We start from the raw sequence: 19,723 nt of genomic DNA on the forward strand, positions 1-19,723 counted from the left end.
GGTGGTGAGCCGCCTTCTTGAACCATTGCAGTCTGTGTGACGAAGGTGCTCCCACAGTGCTGTTAGGGAGGGAGTTCCAGGATTTTGACCCAGCAATGATGAAGGAACGACAATATACTTCCAAGTCAGAATGGTGTGTGACTCGGAAGGAAACTAGGAGATGGTGGTGTTCCCATGTGCCTGCTGCCCATGTCCTTCTAGGCAGTAGAGGTCGCGGGTTTGGGAGGTGCTGCCGAAGAAGCCTTGGCGAGTTGCTGCAGTGCATCTTGTAGATGGTACATACTGCAGCCACGGTGCGCCAGTGGTGGAAGGAGTGGGTGTTTAACACACATTTTATTAAAGTCTGTGAGTTTATCACAACACAAATGATCCCGACTTCCTACTCACGCAATGCTCCGTTGTGGATTATAGCTGACATGCTGCTGATTAGCTTGGCACAGATTTCAGTCATTGTTGGCTTGATAACTGTTAGGCTGTTACCATGGCAGCGGTAACGCTCAAAGGTCTCCTTCCTCCTGATGGAGGCAGCATCTCCAGCAATGAACATCTCCATGGAGGAATAGCGTGGAACCAACACGATCTACAAACAGGGAAATCAAACCATTGAAAGGGCTCTCTGCTCCACAAACTGTGATCATCATTTGGGGATATGGGGAATAGGTGGGGTTGGGGGATATGGGGAGTAGGTGGGGTTTGGCGATATGGGGAGTTGGTGGTGTTGGGGATATGGGGAGTGGTTGGGGGATATGGGGAATAGGTGGGGTTTGGGGATATGGGGAGTAGGAGGGGTTTGGCGATATGGGGAGTTGGGGATATGGGGAGTGGTTGGGGGATATGGGGAATAGGTGGGGTTGGGGGATATGGGGAATAGGTGGGGTTGGGGGATATGGGGAATAGGTGGGGTTGGGGGATATGGGGAGTAGGTGGGGTTTGGCGATATGGGGAGTTGGTGGTGTTGGGGATATGGGGAGTAGGTGGGGTTTGGGGATATGGGGAATAGGTGGGGTTGGGGGATATGGGGAGTAGGTGGGGTTTGGCGATATGGGGAGTTGGTGGTGTTGGGGATATGGGGAGTAGGTGGGGTTTGGGGATATGGGGAATAGGTGGGGTTGGGGGATATGGGGAGTTGGTGGTGTTGGGGATATGGGGAGTAGGTGGGGTTTGGCGATATGGGGAGTTGGTGGTGTTGGGGATATGGGGAGTAGGTGGGGTTTGGGGATATGGGGAATAGGTGGGGTTGGGGGATATGGGGAATAGGTGGGGTTTGGCGATATGGGGAGTAGGTGGGGTTTGGGGATATGGGGAGTAGGTGGGGTTTGGGGATATGGGGAATAGGTGGGGTTTGGGGATATGGGGAGTAGGTGGGGTTGGCGATATGGGGAGTTGGTGGTGTTGGGGATATGAGGAGTGGTTGGGGGATATGGGGAGTAGGTGGGGTTTGGGAATTCCCTGCCGCAGAGAGTTGTTGATGCCAGTTCACTGGATCTATTCAAGAGGGAGTTCGATATGGCCCTTACGGTTAAGGGGATCAAGGGGTATGGAGAGAAAGCAGGAAAGGAGTACTGAAGGAATCATCAGCCATGATCTTATTGAATGGCGGTGCAGGCTCGAAGGGCCGAATGGCCTACTCCTGCATCTATTTTCTATGTTTCTATAACTGGGTTACTGGGATTTACAGAGACAGAATCAGAGAAATGTACAGCACGGAAGGAGGCCATTTCAGCCCATCGTGTCCATGCTGGCCAACAAAGAGCTATCCAGCCTAATCCTACTTTCCAGCTTTTGGTCCGTAGCCCTATAACTAACGGCACTTCAAGTGCATATCCAGGTACTTTTTAAATGAGGTGAGAATTTCTGCCTCTACCACCCTTTCAGGCAATGAGTTCCAGACCCCCACAACCCTCTAGGTGAAAACATTTCCCCTCAAATCCCCTCTAAACCTCCTACCAATCACTTTAAAATATGCCCCCTGGTTGTTGACCCCTCTGCTGAGGGAAATAGTTCCTTCCTATCCACCCTATCTAGGCCCCTCATAATTTTATACACCTCAGCCTCCTCTGTTCCAAAGAAAACAACCCCAGCCTATCCAATCTTTCCTCATCACTAAAATTATCCAGTCCAGGCAACATCCTCGTAAATCTCCTCTGTACCCTCTCTAATGCAATCATATCTTTCTATAATGTTGTGACCAGAATTGCATGCAGTACTCTAGCTGTGGCCTAACTTGTGTTTTCTTTAATTTTACTTGCCAAAATTTTTACATGTTCTCTCTTTGCTTTCATAATTTCCTTTTTGATTTCACCCCTGTACTTTCTATACTCCTCTAGGGTGTCTGCATTGTTGAGCCCTCAGTATTTGTCATAAGCTTCCCTTTTTTTCTTTTTCCTACCCTGTATGCCCCTTGACATCCAGGCTGCTCTATATTTGTTAGTCCCACCCTTTTTTTTTTAAGGATACAAACTCTGAACCCTCACAATTTCCTTCTTGAATGCCTCCCATTGCTCTGACACTGATTTATCTTCCAGTAGCTGTTTCCAGTCCACCTTGGCTAAATCATATCTCAGCTCAGCAAAATTGGCTTTTCCCCAATTGAGAACTTTTATTCCTGGTCGACCTTTGTCCGTTTCCATAACTACCCTAAATCTAACTGAATTATGATCACTACCACCAAAATGCTCTCCCACTGATACCCCTTCCACCTGCCCAGCTTCATTCCCTAAAACTAAGTCCAGAACCATCCCTCTCTTGTTGGGCTTGCTAAGTACTGGCTAAAAAAGTTCTCCTGAATGCATTTTAGGAATTCTGCTCCCTCTAATTCTATCTCAATTAATATTAGGGTAGTTGAAATTCCCTACTATTACTGCCCTATAGTTTCTGCACCTCAGAAATTTGCCTACATATTTGGCCTTCTATCTCCCTCTAACTGTTTGGAGTCTATAGTAAACTCCCAGCAGTTTGATCGCCCATTTTTGTTCTTCAGTTCAACCCATATGACCTCATTTGATGATCCTTTTAACATATCATCCCTCCTCACAGCTGTAATTGTTTCTTTCATCAGTTGACCCATCCACCTCCACGGAGGTGTGTGGGGGACCTGACCCATCCACCTCCATGGCACGAACCTGGTATTGCAGTACTTCCAGGAACGGTGCAGTGGCTCTAGGCCTTTTGGCTAAGAGCATTGGCGCAGAGTGATCCTTGACAGGTGCAAGGTGACCTCTGGCGTTTGTGATTTGACAAAGAATTGGAAACGATTGGCTACGAATTTATAAAAAAAAAAAATAATGCAAACCCCCTTTTTTTTATCCCCCTCCCGATCCCATCTGAAAACCCTGTAACCAGGAATGTTGCTTCCGATGTACTAGCAATACCACACAACAGCAAGAAATGCTCAGTGACCATCTAAGAATATACAAGATGCTCGTTTCTCAGTGATCATTATTTCAGTAATGCGGTTTGTAGGTGTCCATCTTTAGACCCCAGTATCAGATTGTACAGGTGGGTCCCAGATAAGTATTTAAAAGTCACATGTTGTAAAATGTATAGATTAGGCCAATTCACAGCTCACACTCACTTCCATTACTTACAGAGTCCACGAGAATATTGGCATTAGGAATCCTCTCTCGTGAAATATAACGCTTGAATTCGAGCCGGATTGTGTAGCTGACTGAGCGTTCAAGACAGACCGGCTGAGGGAGGACCACATACCTGAAAGATGAGAATAAACTGACTGTAGATTGTGGCATATACACTCCCTAAGTACTGCACTGAAGTGTCAGTCTAGATTATGTGCTCAAGTCTCTGGAGTGGGACTTGAACTCACGATCTCATGACTCTAGAGGCAAGGGTGCTACCAACTGAGCCACAGCTGACACTTGAGAGATAGAGAGCAACACAGAGACAGGTGCACAGAGAGAAAGGCAGAGAGAGAAAGCAACATAGAGAGAAACAGACTCAGAAAGTGAGAGACGGAGAGAAAGAATGCGAGAGAGGGGTAAAGACTCACAAATAGTTACAGAGAACGAATGGAAACTAAAACTAGTTGATTGTAAACATCTTTTTAACACGATCTCTCCAACCCAAATCTTTCACTGACTCCAACACACTTCATTCCGAGACCTCAAGACATTTGTGAGTCTCTTACCTGAAGCCTGATGGCAAGGTTGTGACTAACAGATCATCAGCGGGAATGGTGTTCCCGCAGGGACTGCTGGTGGGGATGGAGCCGGGCCGGATGATGGAAACAGACACCTTCTCCCATTCCTCCGGAAACTGGAATAGGAAAAGAAATGTTACACAGAATGTACAGCACAGAAACTGGCCCATCAGGTCCATGTCCGAGTTTATGCTCCACACGAGTCTTCGCCCACCCAATTCATCTCACCCTATCAACATATCCTATTCCTTTCTCCCTCATGTGCTTGTCTAGGCTTCCCCTTAAATGTATCTATGCTATTCGCCTCAACCACTCCCTGTGGTAGCGAGTTCCACATTTTCATCACTCTCTGGCTAAAGAAGTTTCTCCTGAATTCCCTATTGGATTTATTAGTGACTATCTTATATTTATCACCTCTAGCTTTAAGGCTACAATATCATGTCCCTCCATTCTACTTAATGCCTTTAAAAGTAAGAAAGACTTGTATTTCTATATCACCTTTCATGACCTCACGATGTCCCAAAGCGCTTTACAGCCAATGAAATATTTTTGAAGTGTAATCATTCATGTAATGTAGGAAACGTGGCAGCTATTTTGCACACAGCAAGATCCCACAAACTGCAATGTGATAAATGACCAAATAATTTATTTTTTAGTGATGTTGGTTGAAGGATAAACATTGGCCAGGTCATTGGGGTACCTGGCCTTCTACTCTTCTTTGAATAGTGCCATGGGATCTTTAACATCCTGAGAGGGCAGTCAGGTTTAACGACTCATCCGACAGTGCAGTGCACCCTCAATAATGCTGTGTCCAGTGGTGTCGCCTGACCAATTGTCATTAAAATTCTCTCTCCCCAAAAATCTGTTGAGGCTGGGGTCAACTGAAAATTTCAAAACCGAGATTTTTGTTTGGTAAAATTAAAATTTTCATTGACCCCCAGCCTCAACAGTTTTTTGGGGGAGCCCTAAATCCCACAGATCGGAAGGGATCATGTTGTGTTAGCTCATCACCAGGACACTGCAATTAGCCTCAGTGCCCCAGACTATGATGGGAAAAATCAATTACTTTCTAGTGGTCCCTACTATAATCTGGAGATGTGAGTTCAAATCCCACCATGGCAGCTGGCAGAATTTAAATTCAGTTAATTAAATAACAATGGAATAAAAAGCTAGTATCAGTAATGGTGACCATGAAACTATCAGACTGTCGGAAAAATCCAACAGCTTCACTAGTGTCCTTTAGAGAAGGAAATCCGACGTCCTTACCCAGTCTGGCCTATATGAGACTCCAGACCCACATCTGCCAACTGAAATGGCCTGGCAAACCACTCAGTTGCACCAACCCGCTACAACAAAGTCAGCACTGTGGGAGCATCTTCATCACACGGACTGACACGGTTCAAGAAGGCAATTCAGGATGGGCAATAAATGCTGGCCTTGCCAGCGATGCCCACATCCCATAAACGAATAAATAAAAAAAAACTAGAAGAGCATGTGTGATGCTCCCATGGTTCAACAGCCTTGCTGACACCTTCTCTCTCGGTTCACAGTGAAGAATGGCCACTGGAGTCAAGATGCTAGAGAAGGCAGCTGCCTAAAGACCATCACGTTCAGGAAGGATGGGTCAAAACTTGCGAAACAGCTAGAATTAAAAGCAATTTACAGTGCAGAAAGAAGCCATTCAGCACATTGCCCCTGTACCCACTCTCTGACAGAACTCTCCCTTTATCTCCACTTTCCCAGATCCCTATAATTTTTTTTTCAAATATTCATCCACTAGCCTTTTAAGTTATTCTGGATTCTGGTCGGACATTCAATATCCCAGCAACCCTCTGAGTAACAATAATTTCTTCTGACCAATCCCTTTCTGCTTTTGATGATAATCTTAAATTAATGCCTCTAGTTATCCACTCATCAACCAGTGCAAATAGTTTTCCCCCAAATTATATCAAAATGCTCCATAATTATGAAACCAAGAGTTATATTTTTTGTCAGATTTGTCTGTTGGGTGTGTAACATAGAAACCGGAGGAAGCCATTCAGCCCCTCGAACCTGTTGCACAGGAACAGGAGGAGGCCCATTTAGCCCCTCGAACCTGTTACACGGGAACACGAGGAGGCCATTCAGCCCATTGAACCTGTTACATGGGACAGGAGGAGGCTGTTACATAGCGCCTCAAGTCTGTTCCACCAATTAGATGATGGCTGATCTGTATCACATTGGGTGTAAAGCGTTTTGGGACGTCCTGAGGTCATGAAAGGTGCTGTAGAAATGCAAGTCTTTCTTTCATAATTAAACATAAGCCCCAGTATCACTGGTGAAGCGATGCTGCACCTCTCCAAGGATTTACAGAATTAGATCAGTGACGTTACGTGTACATTGAGGAAACATTGTGCTAAACATCACAGTGATAGCAAATTAGTTTTCGTTTGTTGAAGGCTGGAGTAATGGGAGGAGTCTAAAAGCCTCATCACTCGATACCTCTTATGTGATACGATATCAGCTCAGGAGTAGGGATTGGGAGCTGCAGTAAGATTGCTGGTGACCACACAAGTGGATGCCAGTTAACAGAAGGAGCTGCAATTCCAGTTTATCCAGCAGGTGGGGCTCTAGGCCAGTCCTGGGACAGTTCACACCTCTTGGAAAACATAGTGATATCCATCGCACATGTGTGGATGAAACAGCTGTGGGATGTGCGCCAGTCAGATTATCTGGTGAATTGCCTTGGGCTAAAACTTGAGAAGTACCAAGCAGGCTAGATTCTCTTTCTCAAACAAGGCAGGTCTAGGCAAGTACAAGACAGAAAATGATGGGACAGTGTAGAGGGAGATTTACTCTGTATCTAACCCGTGCTGTACCTGCCCTGGGAGTGTTTGATGGGACAGTGTAGAGGGAGCTTTACTCTGTATCTAACCCCGTGCTGTACCTGCCCTGGGAGTGTTTGATGGGACAGTGTAGAGGGAGCTTTACTCTGTATGAAATGGGGGCTGAATTCTGCCCATGTCACTGGTCCTAGTTTCTCCACCCTCTAACCCCACTGCGAGTGATCTGTGCCCTGGGAGATCAACAAACATTTTAAAAAGCTCGAGGGAAATATTAGTCTGGTGCCATTTTCAAGGTCAAGAATGTGTGGGAGATTTTCAGAGTGTGATCTTCGTAGGAAGAGTCTCAGTGGATGAATTAATTTACAGCTGGAACTGTGGTCTTCTCCTTCGAAACCAGTGAACATAAAAAAAAAATGTGCGCAAAGTGTACAATGTTGTACTAAGGCTTCTAGACAAGAACCTTTGGAGCTCTGGTCTGCAGTCTGTGCCGAACCTGTTTATCGAGTGGTTTCATCCCTTGGCCATGGTTCCCAATCTGATCTCTACCCACTGACCCTCGCTGGAAAGTGCCTGTGTGTGCGTGCATTGGTGTGTGTGTGTCGCAGGCAAGAACAGGATTGGGCTGTGTGGGTATGCCTCCTGCAGTCAAATAAGAACATAATAGGAGCAGGAGTAGGCTATATGGTCCCTCAAGCCTGCCCCACCATTCAATATCATGGATGATCTTCAACCTCAACTCTACTTTCCCGCCCGATTCCTTGATATCTTTAGTGCCCAAGAATCTATCGATCTCAGTTTTGAATATACTCAATGACTGAGCATCCACTGCCCTCTGCGGCAGAGAATTCCAAAGATTGACAACCCGAGTGAAGAAATTTCTCTTCACCTCAGTCCTCAATGGTCGACCCCAAATAGCCTGTTGACTCTCACCACCACGGTTCACACAGGAAGAATGGTGGTGGACAGCAAGTGAGGAGAAAGTTCCAGAGCAAATGTTTCTATTGCGACCCTGTGTCACAGATCCACTTCATGTTTGCTAACATGGTGTGACTTCCTGTTTAATTACCTGCGGTTCGTAGCGGATTACCAAGTCATACTCCATGGAATACGGGATGTTGTTGATGTGGAATTCCAACATGCCACGTTCTAGAACCTTGGCGAATCCGGTCCCGGTCCAAGTGATGGGATGACTTCCGGAGCGCTCCCGGTGTGAGACAGTTACTCCCTGATCGGAGGGGGTCAATGGTTAATGGTTAAAAACAAATCAAACAGACACAGCGAGATAGAACTGGAGCCATCGGATGTTGTTCAGATCATCGGCTGATTATCCACAACAAAACATTGACAGATTGTTATAGGAATTGAGCAAATCATATAATATACCATGCCAAAACCAAACTGCCCCATGGCACGGGACCCATATTGGGCTTGGACCCTGGGAACGGAACCTGTAGTATAGTGCGGTAATCCACCCCTGACTTCTGGGAAAGAGGGACACACAGAGAGGGGGAGAGACAGAGATCGAGGGAGCAAGAGAGTAGGATGGAGAGGGAGTGACAGAAAGACAAGGGAGAGAGATGGAGGGAGGGAGAAAGAGGTAGACGGATAGAGATAGAAGCTTACAGCATCTCTCTCCCTCCCTCGCTTTCTATCTATCTGCCTGTCTCTCTCTCGGTCTCTGTCTGACTCTTTTTCCCTGTATTCTGCTCTCCCTCTAATCCTGCCCTCTGTCCCTCCCTTTCTCTGTCTCCTTTTCTTTCCTCCCATATTTTCGCTGTCTCTCTCTTTCTCTGTCTGCCTCTCTTTTTCTCTCATCCAGCTGCATTTAAGTGTTGAAAGTTCTGTAGATTTGGAAAGGGTTGGGGCGTTTGATGGCCTCTGTAAGATCAATAAGCAAAGCAAACAGTGAGTCAGTCATGAAACAGAGAGTTTAACCTCTTTAGAACTCTGCATAAGTTTGATGCTTTGTTAATTTGAGAGCGAGCGTTGCGGATTCCGGTTGGTGGGATGTGTGTGTCTGATTGAGGCAATAGATCTTGCAGCAGATGGTAAAGTAAATCCTTTCTATGTCCAGGGGATGAGAGGGACTGAGGGACAAAGAGATGACGGCTGATTTAACTAACGCACTGTCACTCCTCATTACTGCCCTGTGACTGGAGTTTACTGTAGAGTCAACCTGATAAGCGCTAGGAGGGAATTTGCTATGAAATATCAGAGGATAAATTGAACATTGTTGCACCTGTTTTTTGGGTGCAAGATCAATATTTGGGGGGGTGGAGGGGGGAGCCAATTTCAGGTCATGATCTCCCTGGAAGTGGGTCATGAACAAGATTGGAAGCCAGGCATTCCTGAAACAGGCTTTGGGTGCCTTGCGCATTCAAATTGTGGTCCTATCGCCAGTTGTAGGACCCTGAATAAACACCAATCTGCACTGGACGGAGCCTGCACTAGGCACACTCAGACCCATCAGTCCAGCATCGGTATCAGGTTATAATGGACCTCTGAGAATATTCAACTAAAGACATTTCAGTGTGTGTGAGTGTGAGAGCGCGCGAGTGTGAGAGTCAGTGTGAGAGCGTGCGTGTCAAAGCATGTGTGAGTGCATGTATGTGCATGCATTGGAGTTCACATGTGTGAGAGAACGGGGCGAGACCAGAATTAGGCTCAGTTCTTATGCCCTCGTGGTCGAACAACCGGCCAAAACTCTCCATCTCAGATGACACATGAACAACGGCCACTTGTGTGGGGTACGAGGGGGCTGCTAGTGGCTGTGGGACTCCAACAAGAATCAGCATCCTCAGGTATGGGCGGACAAAGAACTGGTGCCGGGGGGGAATTGGGGCAAGTCAAATCTACTTGTTCTTCTCCAACCTCCATTCGGCCTTTCTCTTACAGTCGGGTATCGGGCTCATACTCCCAGGGAAGCACACGCACCGCGCACGCCCCATCATTCACACTCACTGCACAGTCCATTGTACACAGTGTGCTCACACTCACCGCTCACACTTACCGTGCTGAGCTGGGCCAACTCTGCCTCGTATGTGTAGTGATCGAGAGCCATAAAAAAATACCCAGAATCCACCTGGGTGCACTGCCTGCCAACCATGTGACTCCGACAGCGACACTGACCACTTTCCATTGAGCACCTGAGTGTGAGCAGAGAAATACGGAACCTTTTAAAAGAAAGCTAATTGTATAAAAGGGAGAACGGCCGAGCTCATCGCAGTAATGACCCGTATCAGCAACAGCCCAGATGGGTCCACACATCATTGCACATGGGGCATTGCACTAATCATCCCTGAGCTGAGAGGAGCAAAAATTAGGCCTGTCGGTCAGCGGCGGTCAGTGAGGAGGCAGAAAATTCAGCAGCAGAACGAGAATTAAAATTGCAATGGACTCATCACTAACAATAGCGAGGAATTGGGAAAAGCACTGCACCAGAAAATGAACTGGGATCAAAGTTTGACCCCACTTTCAAACTTGTATCTAATCGGTGCTGTACCTGCCCTGGGAGTGTTTGATGGGACAGTGTAGAGGAATCTTTACTCTGTATCTAACCCATGCTGAAATTGTCCTGGGAGTGTTTGATGGGACAGTGTAGAGGGAGCTTTACTCTGTATCTAACCCATGCTGAAATTGTCCTGGGAGTGTTTGATGGGACAGTGTAGAGGGAGCTTTACTCTGTATCTAACCCGTGCTGTACCTGCCCTGAGAGTGTTTGATTTAGTCTCTAGGTGTTCAAAATGGGAACCTGTTTCTTTCCTAGCACTAAGATTGTGCAGCTTTATCAACAAATAAAACAAACATTAATTAAACCTATTTACGCAGCAGACCAGAAAACCGAACAGGTACCTCCCAGGAACAATTCCTGACTTCAGAAATTCCTTCCCGTGATGGTTTGTGGAAGTACAGCTCTCTCCTGAATCCCAGTCACGCCTTCAGCCACAGACAGTTTTGTAATTAGGAATCTTAAATGTGAATGAATTTTCCACTTACTGGTTGTCGTGAGCTCCTCCCACATCACAGTCACAGGCTCGACAGCCATTGAGATCGTGGCTCAGTGCCCAGTGCTCACCCTGCACAAGATCAGAGAATATCACACTCGCATTGTCCAACCAATACAGGCACAGAAGCTTATACTGTATTACAGACAGAGATAGACACACTCACTCACACGCACAGATAGAAAAACTGCACACTTATACACAGACACACACATACACAAGGTAGATACACACGCACACTTGCATATACACAAACAGATGAATACTTAAGAATTAGGAGCACGAGTAGGCCATTCAGCCCTTCAAGCCTGCTCTGCCATTCAATAAGATCATGGCTGATATTTAACCTCAACTCAACCTTCCCACACTATCCCCATATTCCTCGATTCCCCTAGAGTCCAAAAATCTATCGATCTCTGTCTTGAATATCCTCAATGACTGAGCATCCACAGCCCTCTGGTGTCGAGAATTTCAAAGATTCACCAGTTGGGAATGGTAGCACAGCTTATGTTACAGGACGAGTAATCCAGAGGCCTGGACTAATGGTCCAGAGACACAAGTTCAAATCCCACCACAACAGCTGTAGAATTTAAATTTGGTTTAAAAATCTGCCATGAAATGACCAGATTCTTGGAAAAACCCATCTGGTTCACTACTGCCCTTTAGGGATGGAAATCGGCTGTCCTTACCCGGTCTGGGCTTATATGTGACTCCAGTTCCACATCAATGTGATTGACTCTAAACTGCCCTCTGAAATGGCCCAGCAAGCCAGTCAGTTGTAAAAAAACACAAGAAACAATAATAATAAAACCGGACGGACCACCTGACATCAACCTCGGCACCGGCTACGGACAGGACAATCGCACACCCAACCCAGTCGACCCTGCAAAGTCCTCCTCACCAACATCTGGGGACTTGTGCCCAAATTGGGAGAGCTGTCCCACAGACGAGTGAAGCAACAGCCTGATATTGTCATACAGAATCATAACCTTTCAGCCAATGTCCCAGACTCCTCCATCACCATCCATGGTATGTCCTGTCCCATTGGCAGGATAAACCCACCAGTGGTATATAGTCGGGAGGGAGTGGCCCTGGGAGTCCTCAACATTGACTCTGGGCCCCATGAAGTCTCATGGCTTCAGGTCAAACACGGAAACCTGCTGCTGGTTACCACCTACCACCCTCCCTCAGCTGATGAATCAGTACTTCTCCATGTTGAACACCACTTGGAAGAAGCACTAAGAATAGCAAGGGCACAGAATGTACTCTGATTTAAATGTCCATCACCAAGAGTGGCAAAAGACAAGGCTGAAGCGTTTGTAACCATCTTCAGCCAGAAGTGCCGAATGGATCCATATTGGCCTCCTCCAGTCTTGAGCCAATTTAATTCACTCCATGTGATATCAAGAAATAGCTATGGGCCCGATAACATCCCAGCTGTTGTGCTGAAGACTTGTGCTCCAGAATTAGCCGCCCCTCTAGCCAGTACAGCTACAACACTGGCATCTATCTGACAATGTGGGAAAACTGCCCAAGTGTGTTCTGTCCACAAACAGCAGGACAAATCCAATCCGGCCAATTACCGCCCCATCAATCTACTCTCAATCATCAGCAAAGTGATGGAAGGTGCCATCAACAGTGCTATCAAGCCGCACTTACTCACTAATAACCTGCTCACCGATGCTCAGTTTGGGTTCCGCCAGGACCACTCGGCTCCAGACCTCATTACAGACTTGGTCCAAACATGGACAAAGAGCTGAATTCCAGAGGTGAGGTGAGAGCCTGACATCGGTAGTGGGTAAAATGATGGAATCAATTATTAAGGATGTCATAGCAGTGCATTTGGAAAGAGGTGACATGATAGGTCCAAGTCAGCATGGATTTGTGAAAGGGAAATCATGCTTGACAAATCTTCTGGAATTTTTTGAGGATGTTTCCAGTAGAGTGGATAAGGGAGAACCAGTTGATATGGTATATTTGGACTTTCAGAAGGCGTTCGACAAGGTCCCACACAAGAGATTGATGTGCAAAGTTAGAGCACATGGGATTGGGGGTAGTGTACTGACATGGATTGAGAACTGGTTGTCAGACAGGAAGCAAAGAGTAGGAGTAAATGGGTACTTTTCAGAATGGCAGGCAGTGACTAGTGGGGTACCGCAAGGTTCTGTGCTGGGGCCCCAGCTGTTTACACTGTACATTAATGATTTAGATGAGGGGATTAAATGTAGTATCTCCAAATTTGCGGATGACACTAAGTTGGGTGGCAGTGTGAGCTGCGAGGAGGATGCTGTGAGGCTGCAGAGCGACTTGGATAGGTTAGGTGAGTGGGCAAATGCATGGCAGATGAAGTATAATGTGGATAAATGTGAGGTTATCCACTTTGGTGGTAAAAACAGAGAGACAGACTATTATCTGAATGGTGACAGATTAGGAAAAGGGGAGGTGCAAAGAGACCTGGGTGTCATGGTACATCAGTCATTGAAGGTTGGCATGCAGGTGCAGCAGGCGGTTAAGAAAGCAAATGGCATGTTGGCCTTCATAGCAAGGGGATTTGAGTACAGGGGCAGGGAGGTGTTGCTACAGTTGTACAGGGCATTGGTGAGGCCACACCTGGAGTATTGTGTACAGTTTTGGTCTCCTAACCTGAGGAAGGACATTCTTGCTATTGAGGGAGTGCAGCGAAGGTTCACCAGACTGATTCCCGGGATGGCGAGACTGACCTATCAAGAAAGACTGGATCAACTGGGCTTGTATTCACTGGAGTTCAGAAGAATGAGAGGGGACCTCATAGAAACATATAAAATTCTGACGGGGTTAGACAGGTTAGATGCAGGAAGAATGTTCCCAATGTTGGGGAAGTCCAGAACCAGGGGTCACAGTCTAAGGATAAGGGGTAAGCCATTTAGGACCGAGATGCGGAGGAACTTCTTCACCCAGAGAGTGGTGAACCTGTGGAATTCTCTACCACAGAAAGTTGTTGAGGCCAATTCACTAAATATATTCAAAAAGGAGTTAGATGAGGTCCTTACTGCTAGGGGGATCAAGGGGTATGGCGAGAAAGCAGGAATGGGGTACTGAAGTTGAATGTTCAGCCATGAACTCATTGAATGGCGGTGCAGGCTAGAAGGGCCGAATGGCCTACTCCTGCACCTATTTTCTATGTTTCTATGACTGCCCTTGACATCAAGGCAGAATTTGACAGTGTGGCATCAAGAAGCTCTAGTAAAACTGAAGTCAATGGGAATCAGGGGGAAAACTCTCCACTGGCTGGAGCTATACCTAGCACAAAGAAAAATGGTTCTGGTGGTCAATCATCTCAGCCCCAGGACATCGCTGCAGGAGTTCCTCAGCTAGGCCCAACCATCTTCAACTGCTTCATCAATGACCTTCCCGTCATCATAAGGTCAGAAGTGGGGATGTTCGCTGGTGACTGCAGTGTTCACTATTTACTTCATGGATTCTTTGCTTAAGCATTCATAGTAACACATTGCTATTAAGAACTAGTTGGTTTATTAGCAAAGGTTTAACAGTCACACTCCACATTACCAGTTCATCCACCAGGCTCACAACCATCTGCCTCATCATGGATCCCTTGAACCCAACTGACTGGGATTTTACGATGGTAAGTACTGTAGAGAATCGAATACGGCCAAGGTGATCTCCTGGACTAGTTTTGATCGCCTGGATGGGTCGGAGAGGAATTTTCCCAGATTTTTTCCCCCCCAATTGGCCTGGGTTTTTCATCTGTTTTTTGCCTCTCCCAGGAGATCACATGGCTGAGGTTGGGGTGGAGAGTAGAATGTTTCGGTGTAAGGGGTGTTGCAGTTGTGTGGGGCAGACTGGTTTGGCCGGATCTCTTTACCTTTCTGCCATTGTTCGTAGGTTTATATGTAACCTTCAGGGCTGTTGACCGAGGGCCGTGTGGCTCTTTGTCAGCCGGCGCAGACACGATGGGCTGAAATGGCCTCCTTCTGCGCTGTAGATTTCTTATTGAGTCTTGTGAACATCACGTGACTGGCTAAGCCATTCCCAACTCAACAGCTCTACAACTATTTTGGTTAACAGATAAAGCCGAGTGCCCCCTTATTAAAGGGACACAAGGACCCACAAATTAACAATAAAACTTTAAGTAAACATTAACTGAAACAACAGCTCTACAACTATTTTGGTGAAACCATCAATCAAGTGCACCCTTCTTAGAGGGGCATTAAAACCAACACATTAAACAAATTAATCTTTTGACATTAAAAGGATCAAATTAAAATTTGGTTGCTGGGGGTGATGATGCACTCCAGTCCCTCCGGTGCCTACCTCTCACAGAAGGCCACGTGCATACAGGTGGACACCGCGTGCTCCATCTCCAGGGACACCCTGGCTTGAATGTATCCATGGAAGAGAGGCAAGCAGTCAGGCTGAACGACCCCCTCGAATGCCTGCTGTCTGGACCGGTTGGCCATGCCCAGGAACAGTCCTACAAGGAGGCCTTCCGACCTGCCCGCTCCCCTCCGCACAGGGTGCCCAAAGTTCAGGAGTGCGGGACTGAAGTGCAACCAGAATTTGAGGAGTAGCCCCTTCAAATAATAGAAGAGGGGCTGAAACCTCACTCATTGAACATACACATGGAACATGGACTCTTCCAGACCGTAGAAATTGCAGGCAGCCTGGGAGTCCATAAACCGACTTAAAAAACCTATTGCACGGGACTGCTCCGTGCAACATCCTCCAGGCCAAGTCCCCAATAAATAAAAGGAGGACTCCATTGGGGACCTCCGCCTCCTCCGGACGGCAAGATGGTATGCCATGGCATGTCCGGACTGCAGACGAGGATGGCAAAGTGCAGAGTTTGCAGGAGCAGCTCGTACAGGAATCCCCTCTGCGCAGAATTGAAAGGCACGGAGGGGATTTCCCGGAGGAGGTTCAAGTTGTGAGGCGCCGGCTCCCAAAGGAGGTTTTGGGGCTTGGCGCCAATGAGGAATTCCATCCGGACGGGGGTCAGTTTGGACGGGATTGCCCCGATGTTGAGCATCCTCGACAAACCTAACAGAGTCAGGGCCCAGTGCTGTTTTTAGCAACTCGATGGCATTGGCCGCGCTCCGGACGTCGGCCCAAGATAGGCGCCTTGCCAGCTCCTCAGGCGCCATCTAAGCCCGCTCCTCTGCCATCCAGTAGGACCCTGACCCTGATCACCTTGCCAGCCACAGCCCTCTGGTCCGCCTGCCACCGCCCTCTGGTCCGCCTGCCACCTAAAGCCGCACTTGTGGAGGTATGGATTCCTGAGCAGCGGCTCCCGAAGGACAGCCGCCACTCCAGACGGGGGAGAGCTGCGCTTGGTGGCGACTCTGTTCTAGACCCTGATGAGTTCCTGGTAAAAGACAGGCAGCCCCCGCATGGTGGTCTGGATGCCTCCCAGGTTTACAAACAGGAGCTGCGTGTCATAATTGAGGCAGTACTGCTGGCGAAAGAAATACATCGCCAGCACACACCATCTAGGAGGATGCTCGATGTACAAGTATCTCTGCAGGGTCTGAAGACGGAAAGTTGCAGCCTGGGTGCTCATGCTTACCAATGCCTGACCGCCGTTCTTAAGCGGGAGACTCAGAGCCGCAGCAGAGACCCAGTGCTTCCTGTTGTTCCAGAAGAAGTCGACCAGCTTCTTCTGTATCTTGGTGACAAACGCGGGGGGTGGGGGGGGGTCAAAGTGACCAGCCAGTACCACAGCATAGCGGCCACCAGTTGGACTGGTTGGACTGGTTAGGGTGGATCATGTGGTCCAGTACGGTACCAAGGCGAGCAGACATAACCCTGGCAAAAATTTTGTAATACATGCTGAGGAGGGAGACCAGGCGCCAGTTCTTAAGTAGGTGGAGACTGCCCTGTGCCAAGGGAAGGGCATCTCCCCGGTCACCAGAATTTCCCCCAGGACCCGCACGTAGTCGCCCCAGATCGCCCTGTGGAACTCCACGGTCAGCCCGTCCAGCCCCGGCGCCCTCCGGGCCGACCTTCGGCAGGTCCTCCCACAAAACTCTGTGCACTTCCTCACTGGACGGATCCAGAGAGAACAGAGCCCCGTAATAGTCTCGGGCCCTGTTACTGATGCCCTCTTGATCCGAGACCAGAGATCCGTCATCGTCGAGCTGCTTACGGACCCCGTCTTTTTTCCAGTGAGTAGAAGAAGGGGGAACCGCTGTCCAGGTCCCGATGGAACCGAAAGCGCAACCTCACGCACGCGCTTCGGGACCCGACAATCTGCAGGTCCTTCAGTGCAGCCTTCTTCGCTTCATACACCATCCGCAGAGCCGGGTCCTCGACGACTTGACCGAGACGGGACTCCAGGTCGAGCACCTACTTCTCCAGGCGCCCCACCCTGACCTCCCGCCTCTTGGTCGACCCCTTTGCCTACCCTTGACAGAAGAGACAGACGCGAGCCTTGCCTACGTCCCTCCATAACCTCAAGGAGGGGAGGCCCCCCCTACTTCTTTTTCCAGTCGGCCCAGAACCGACGGAACAAATCCCGGAACCGCTCGTCCTTCAGTAGCAGGCTGTTAAAATGCCAGTACGAGGACCCCACCCATGCACAGAGCAAAGCAAGCTCCGCCCACATCAGGTGGTGGTCCGAGCATGGCACCGGCCGCATGGAAGTTGCCGGAACGCAGGAGACACACGCCCGGGATATATACAGGCGGTTAATTCTGGACCATCCCCTTCCAGGCCTCATCCATGTGAAGGCGCTGGAGTCGAGATGGGGATTTCGCCAGACGTCCACCAAGTCGAAGGACCTGACCAGGTCCCTCAACTTCTCCATCGCCATCATGCTCTGCGGGGCACCGGAGTGGTCCCTCGCCTCGTGGGTGCAGTTAAAATCTCCTCCTAACCCCCCGCCCCCGAGGACAATGCAGTTGCCGACGTTGATGGAGCCTAAAAGAGTGGACACTTCTTCGAAGAAGCGCACTTGCTGCAGGCCGGGCTGAGGGGCGTACACGTTCATTAAATGGAGCGGCACATCTCCCAGGCGAACAGTGACATGGAGCAAGCGGCCTGGCACAGGCTCCGCGACCCCCAAGATCTCCGGCTGAAAATGTGGGGCCAGCAAGATAGCCACCCCACAAGAAGTGGTGGTGAGGTGGCTCATGCGGACCTCTCCTCTGGTGGCCTCGTCTCCTGGAACGGTGTGGGTTTCTTGCAGGAAGCACACTGCATTCCCCTCCCGCAGGAGTGAAAAATTGTTAAATCTACAGCGTGCCTCTCTGCCGCCGTTGATGTTGAGGCTGCCTATGGTTATCTTCATGACAAGAGCATAGTGGAACCTCTAATTAACCTACCGTGGGGAGGGAGCGGAGTCGTGCGATGACGTCCACTCCCTCAGCAACCCAGCGAGGAATGTTTTGAGCCGGCGCAGCTCAAGATTGTCTTTTTTGGATAAGGTCCTGTCCACGCCCATGATTTTGCCGACAGCACAGATGGAACTGATTTGTCCAGGGCCAGCTGGGTTTTATTGCGGTGACCCTGGCATTCTGCCATAAAATCCCAGAGCTCCCTGGCGGGAATGAGGGGTGACTCAGCAGCAGGCATGAGGAGATCCATCGCCTCACTGGCGATGGACTCTAAATCCTCTCCCGCGCCCACCACCGAGCCCCCACCCTCCTCCACTAGCGGCCAGTCCATCGACCACACAAGGTGTGGTGAACGACCCGGCCGCACCATCCGGCCCTACCTCTGTCACCATCCCACCTCCAGGATCGACAGCAGAGGAGTCCTCCTTGGGCTCCTCCCGGGGCACCAGGTCGGGAAGCGGCAACGGACGGGGGACCCCCTCCGCCCCAGGCACCGGGCCGAAATACATCTCCAGTTCCTCCAACACACTCGGCGCCAACGTCAGGGATGGTGATTGGGGCTCCTCACCCTCCCTGCCACCACCCTCCGACCCAGTGGGCAGGGGTTCTTGCCAATTGTTTTCCGCCAGGTGGACCAGATCCCGGGGGATGTTGAGGTTTGACTGGGCGGGCTCGGACTCGGCCTCTTCAGCCTCGCCCGCCTCAGTCCCCAGGACGCTCGACCCGGCAGCGATATTTTCTTTTGGCAGCCCCGTACCCCCTGCAACAGGCAGGTCTGCATCCCCATCCCCGGGAGGCCCAGGACAGCCTCAGCTGTCTCACCCTCCCGAGGGGCAGACTCCCCCCACCTTCAGCGCGCGGTGGTGGGGGTGCGGGACCCGCACCAGGCACCAACTCCTTCTGCACGGAGGGACCTTGGTCCTCATCTGTTTCCCCGGAGTGGTGTCCGGAGGGATGAGGAGGCAGGGAGACTTCCATGTCATCCCCTAACTGGACTGCACACACCAGGTGGTTCCCCAGCCCATTGGTGGACTGTGTGGACTTACCCAAGGTGGGGGGATTCTACAATCGAGCTCAGTGCCGCTGGACTTGGGGATGGGGGAGATAAACTTAACCAAGACTCTTGTTCTGATCACCAAGGTTGCAAGGAATAGGAGAGAAAATAATGTGAAAATTACTGCACAAGAGCACACGGGGTTGGTAGTAATATATTAGCATGGATAGAGGATTGGCTAACTAACAGAAAACAGAGAGTCGTGATAAATGGGTCATTTTCAGGTTGGCAAACAGTGACTAGTGGGGTGCCACAGGGATCAGTGCTGGGTCCTCAACTATTTACAATCTATATTAATGACTTGGATGAAAAGACCGAGTGTAATGTAACCAAATTTGCTGATGATACAAAGA

At 49.1% G+C, this 19,723-nt stretch overlaps 1 protein-coding gene across 2 annotated transcripts in view; it reads right to left on the reverse strand.

The window, feature by feature from the left end:
- Positions 1-19,723, reverse strand: part of lamb2 (laminin, beta 2 (laminin S)) — a 143,114-nt gene that overhangs the window by 52,271 nt on the left and 71,120 nt on the right. For both annotated transcript variants that reach the window (XM_070895629.1, XM_070895628.1), the window contains exons 12-17: positions 10,978-11,057; positions 9,992-10,127; positions 8,048-8,206; positions 4,145-4,272; positions 3,588-3,708; positions 388-580 (exon numbers count right to left, since the gene is read on the reverse strand). In XM_070895629.1, coding sequence (XP_070751730.1) covers positions 388-580; positions 3,588-3,708; positions 4,145-4,272; positions 8,048-8,206; positions 9,992-10,127; positions 10,978-11,057 — 817 coding nt within the window. The remainder of the gene's footprint in view (positions 1-387; positions 581-3,587; positions 3,709-4,144; positions 4,273-8,047; positions 8,207-9,991; positions 10,128-10,977; positions 11,058-19,723) is intronic.

The sequence above is a fragment of the Pristiophorus japonicus genome, chromosome 12 (assembly GCF_044704955.1).
Source record: "Pristiophorus japonicus isolate sPriJap1 chromosome 12, sPriJap1.hap1, whole genome shotgun sequence".
Lineage (NCBI taxonomy): Eukaryota > Metazoa > Chordata > Chondrichthyes > Pristiophoridae > Pristiophorus > Pristiophorus japonicus.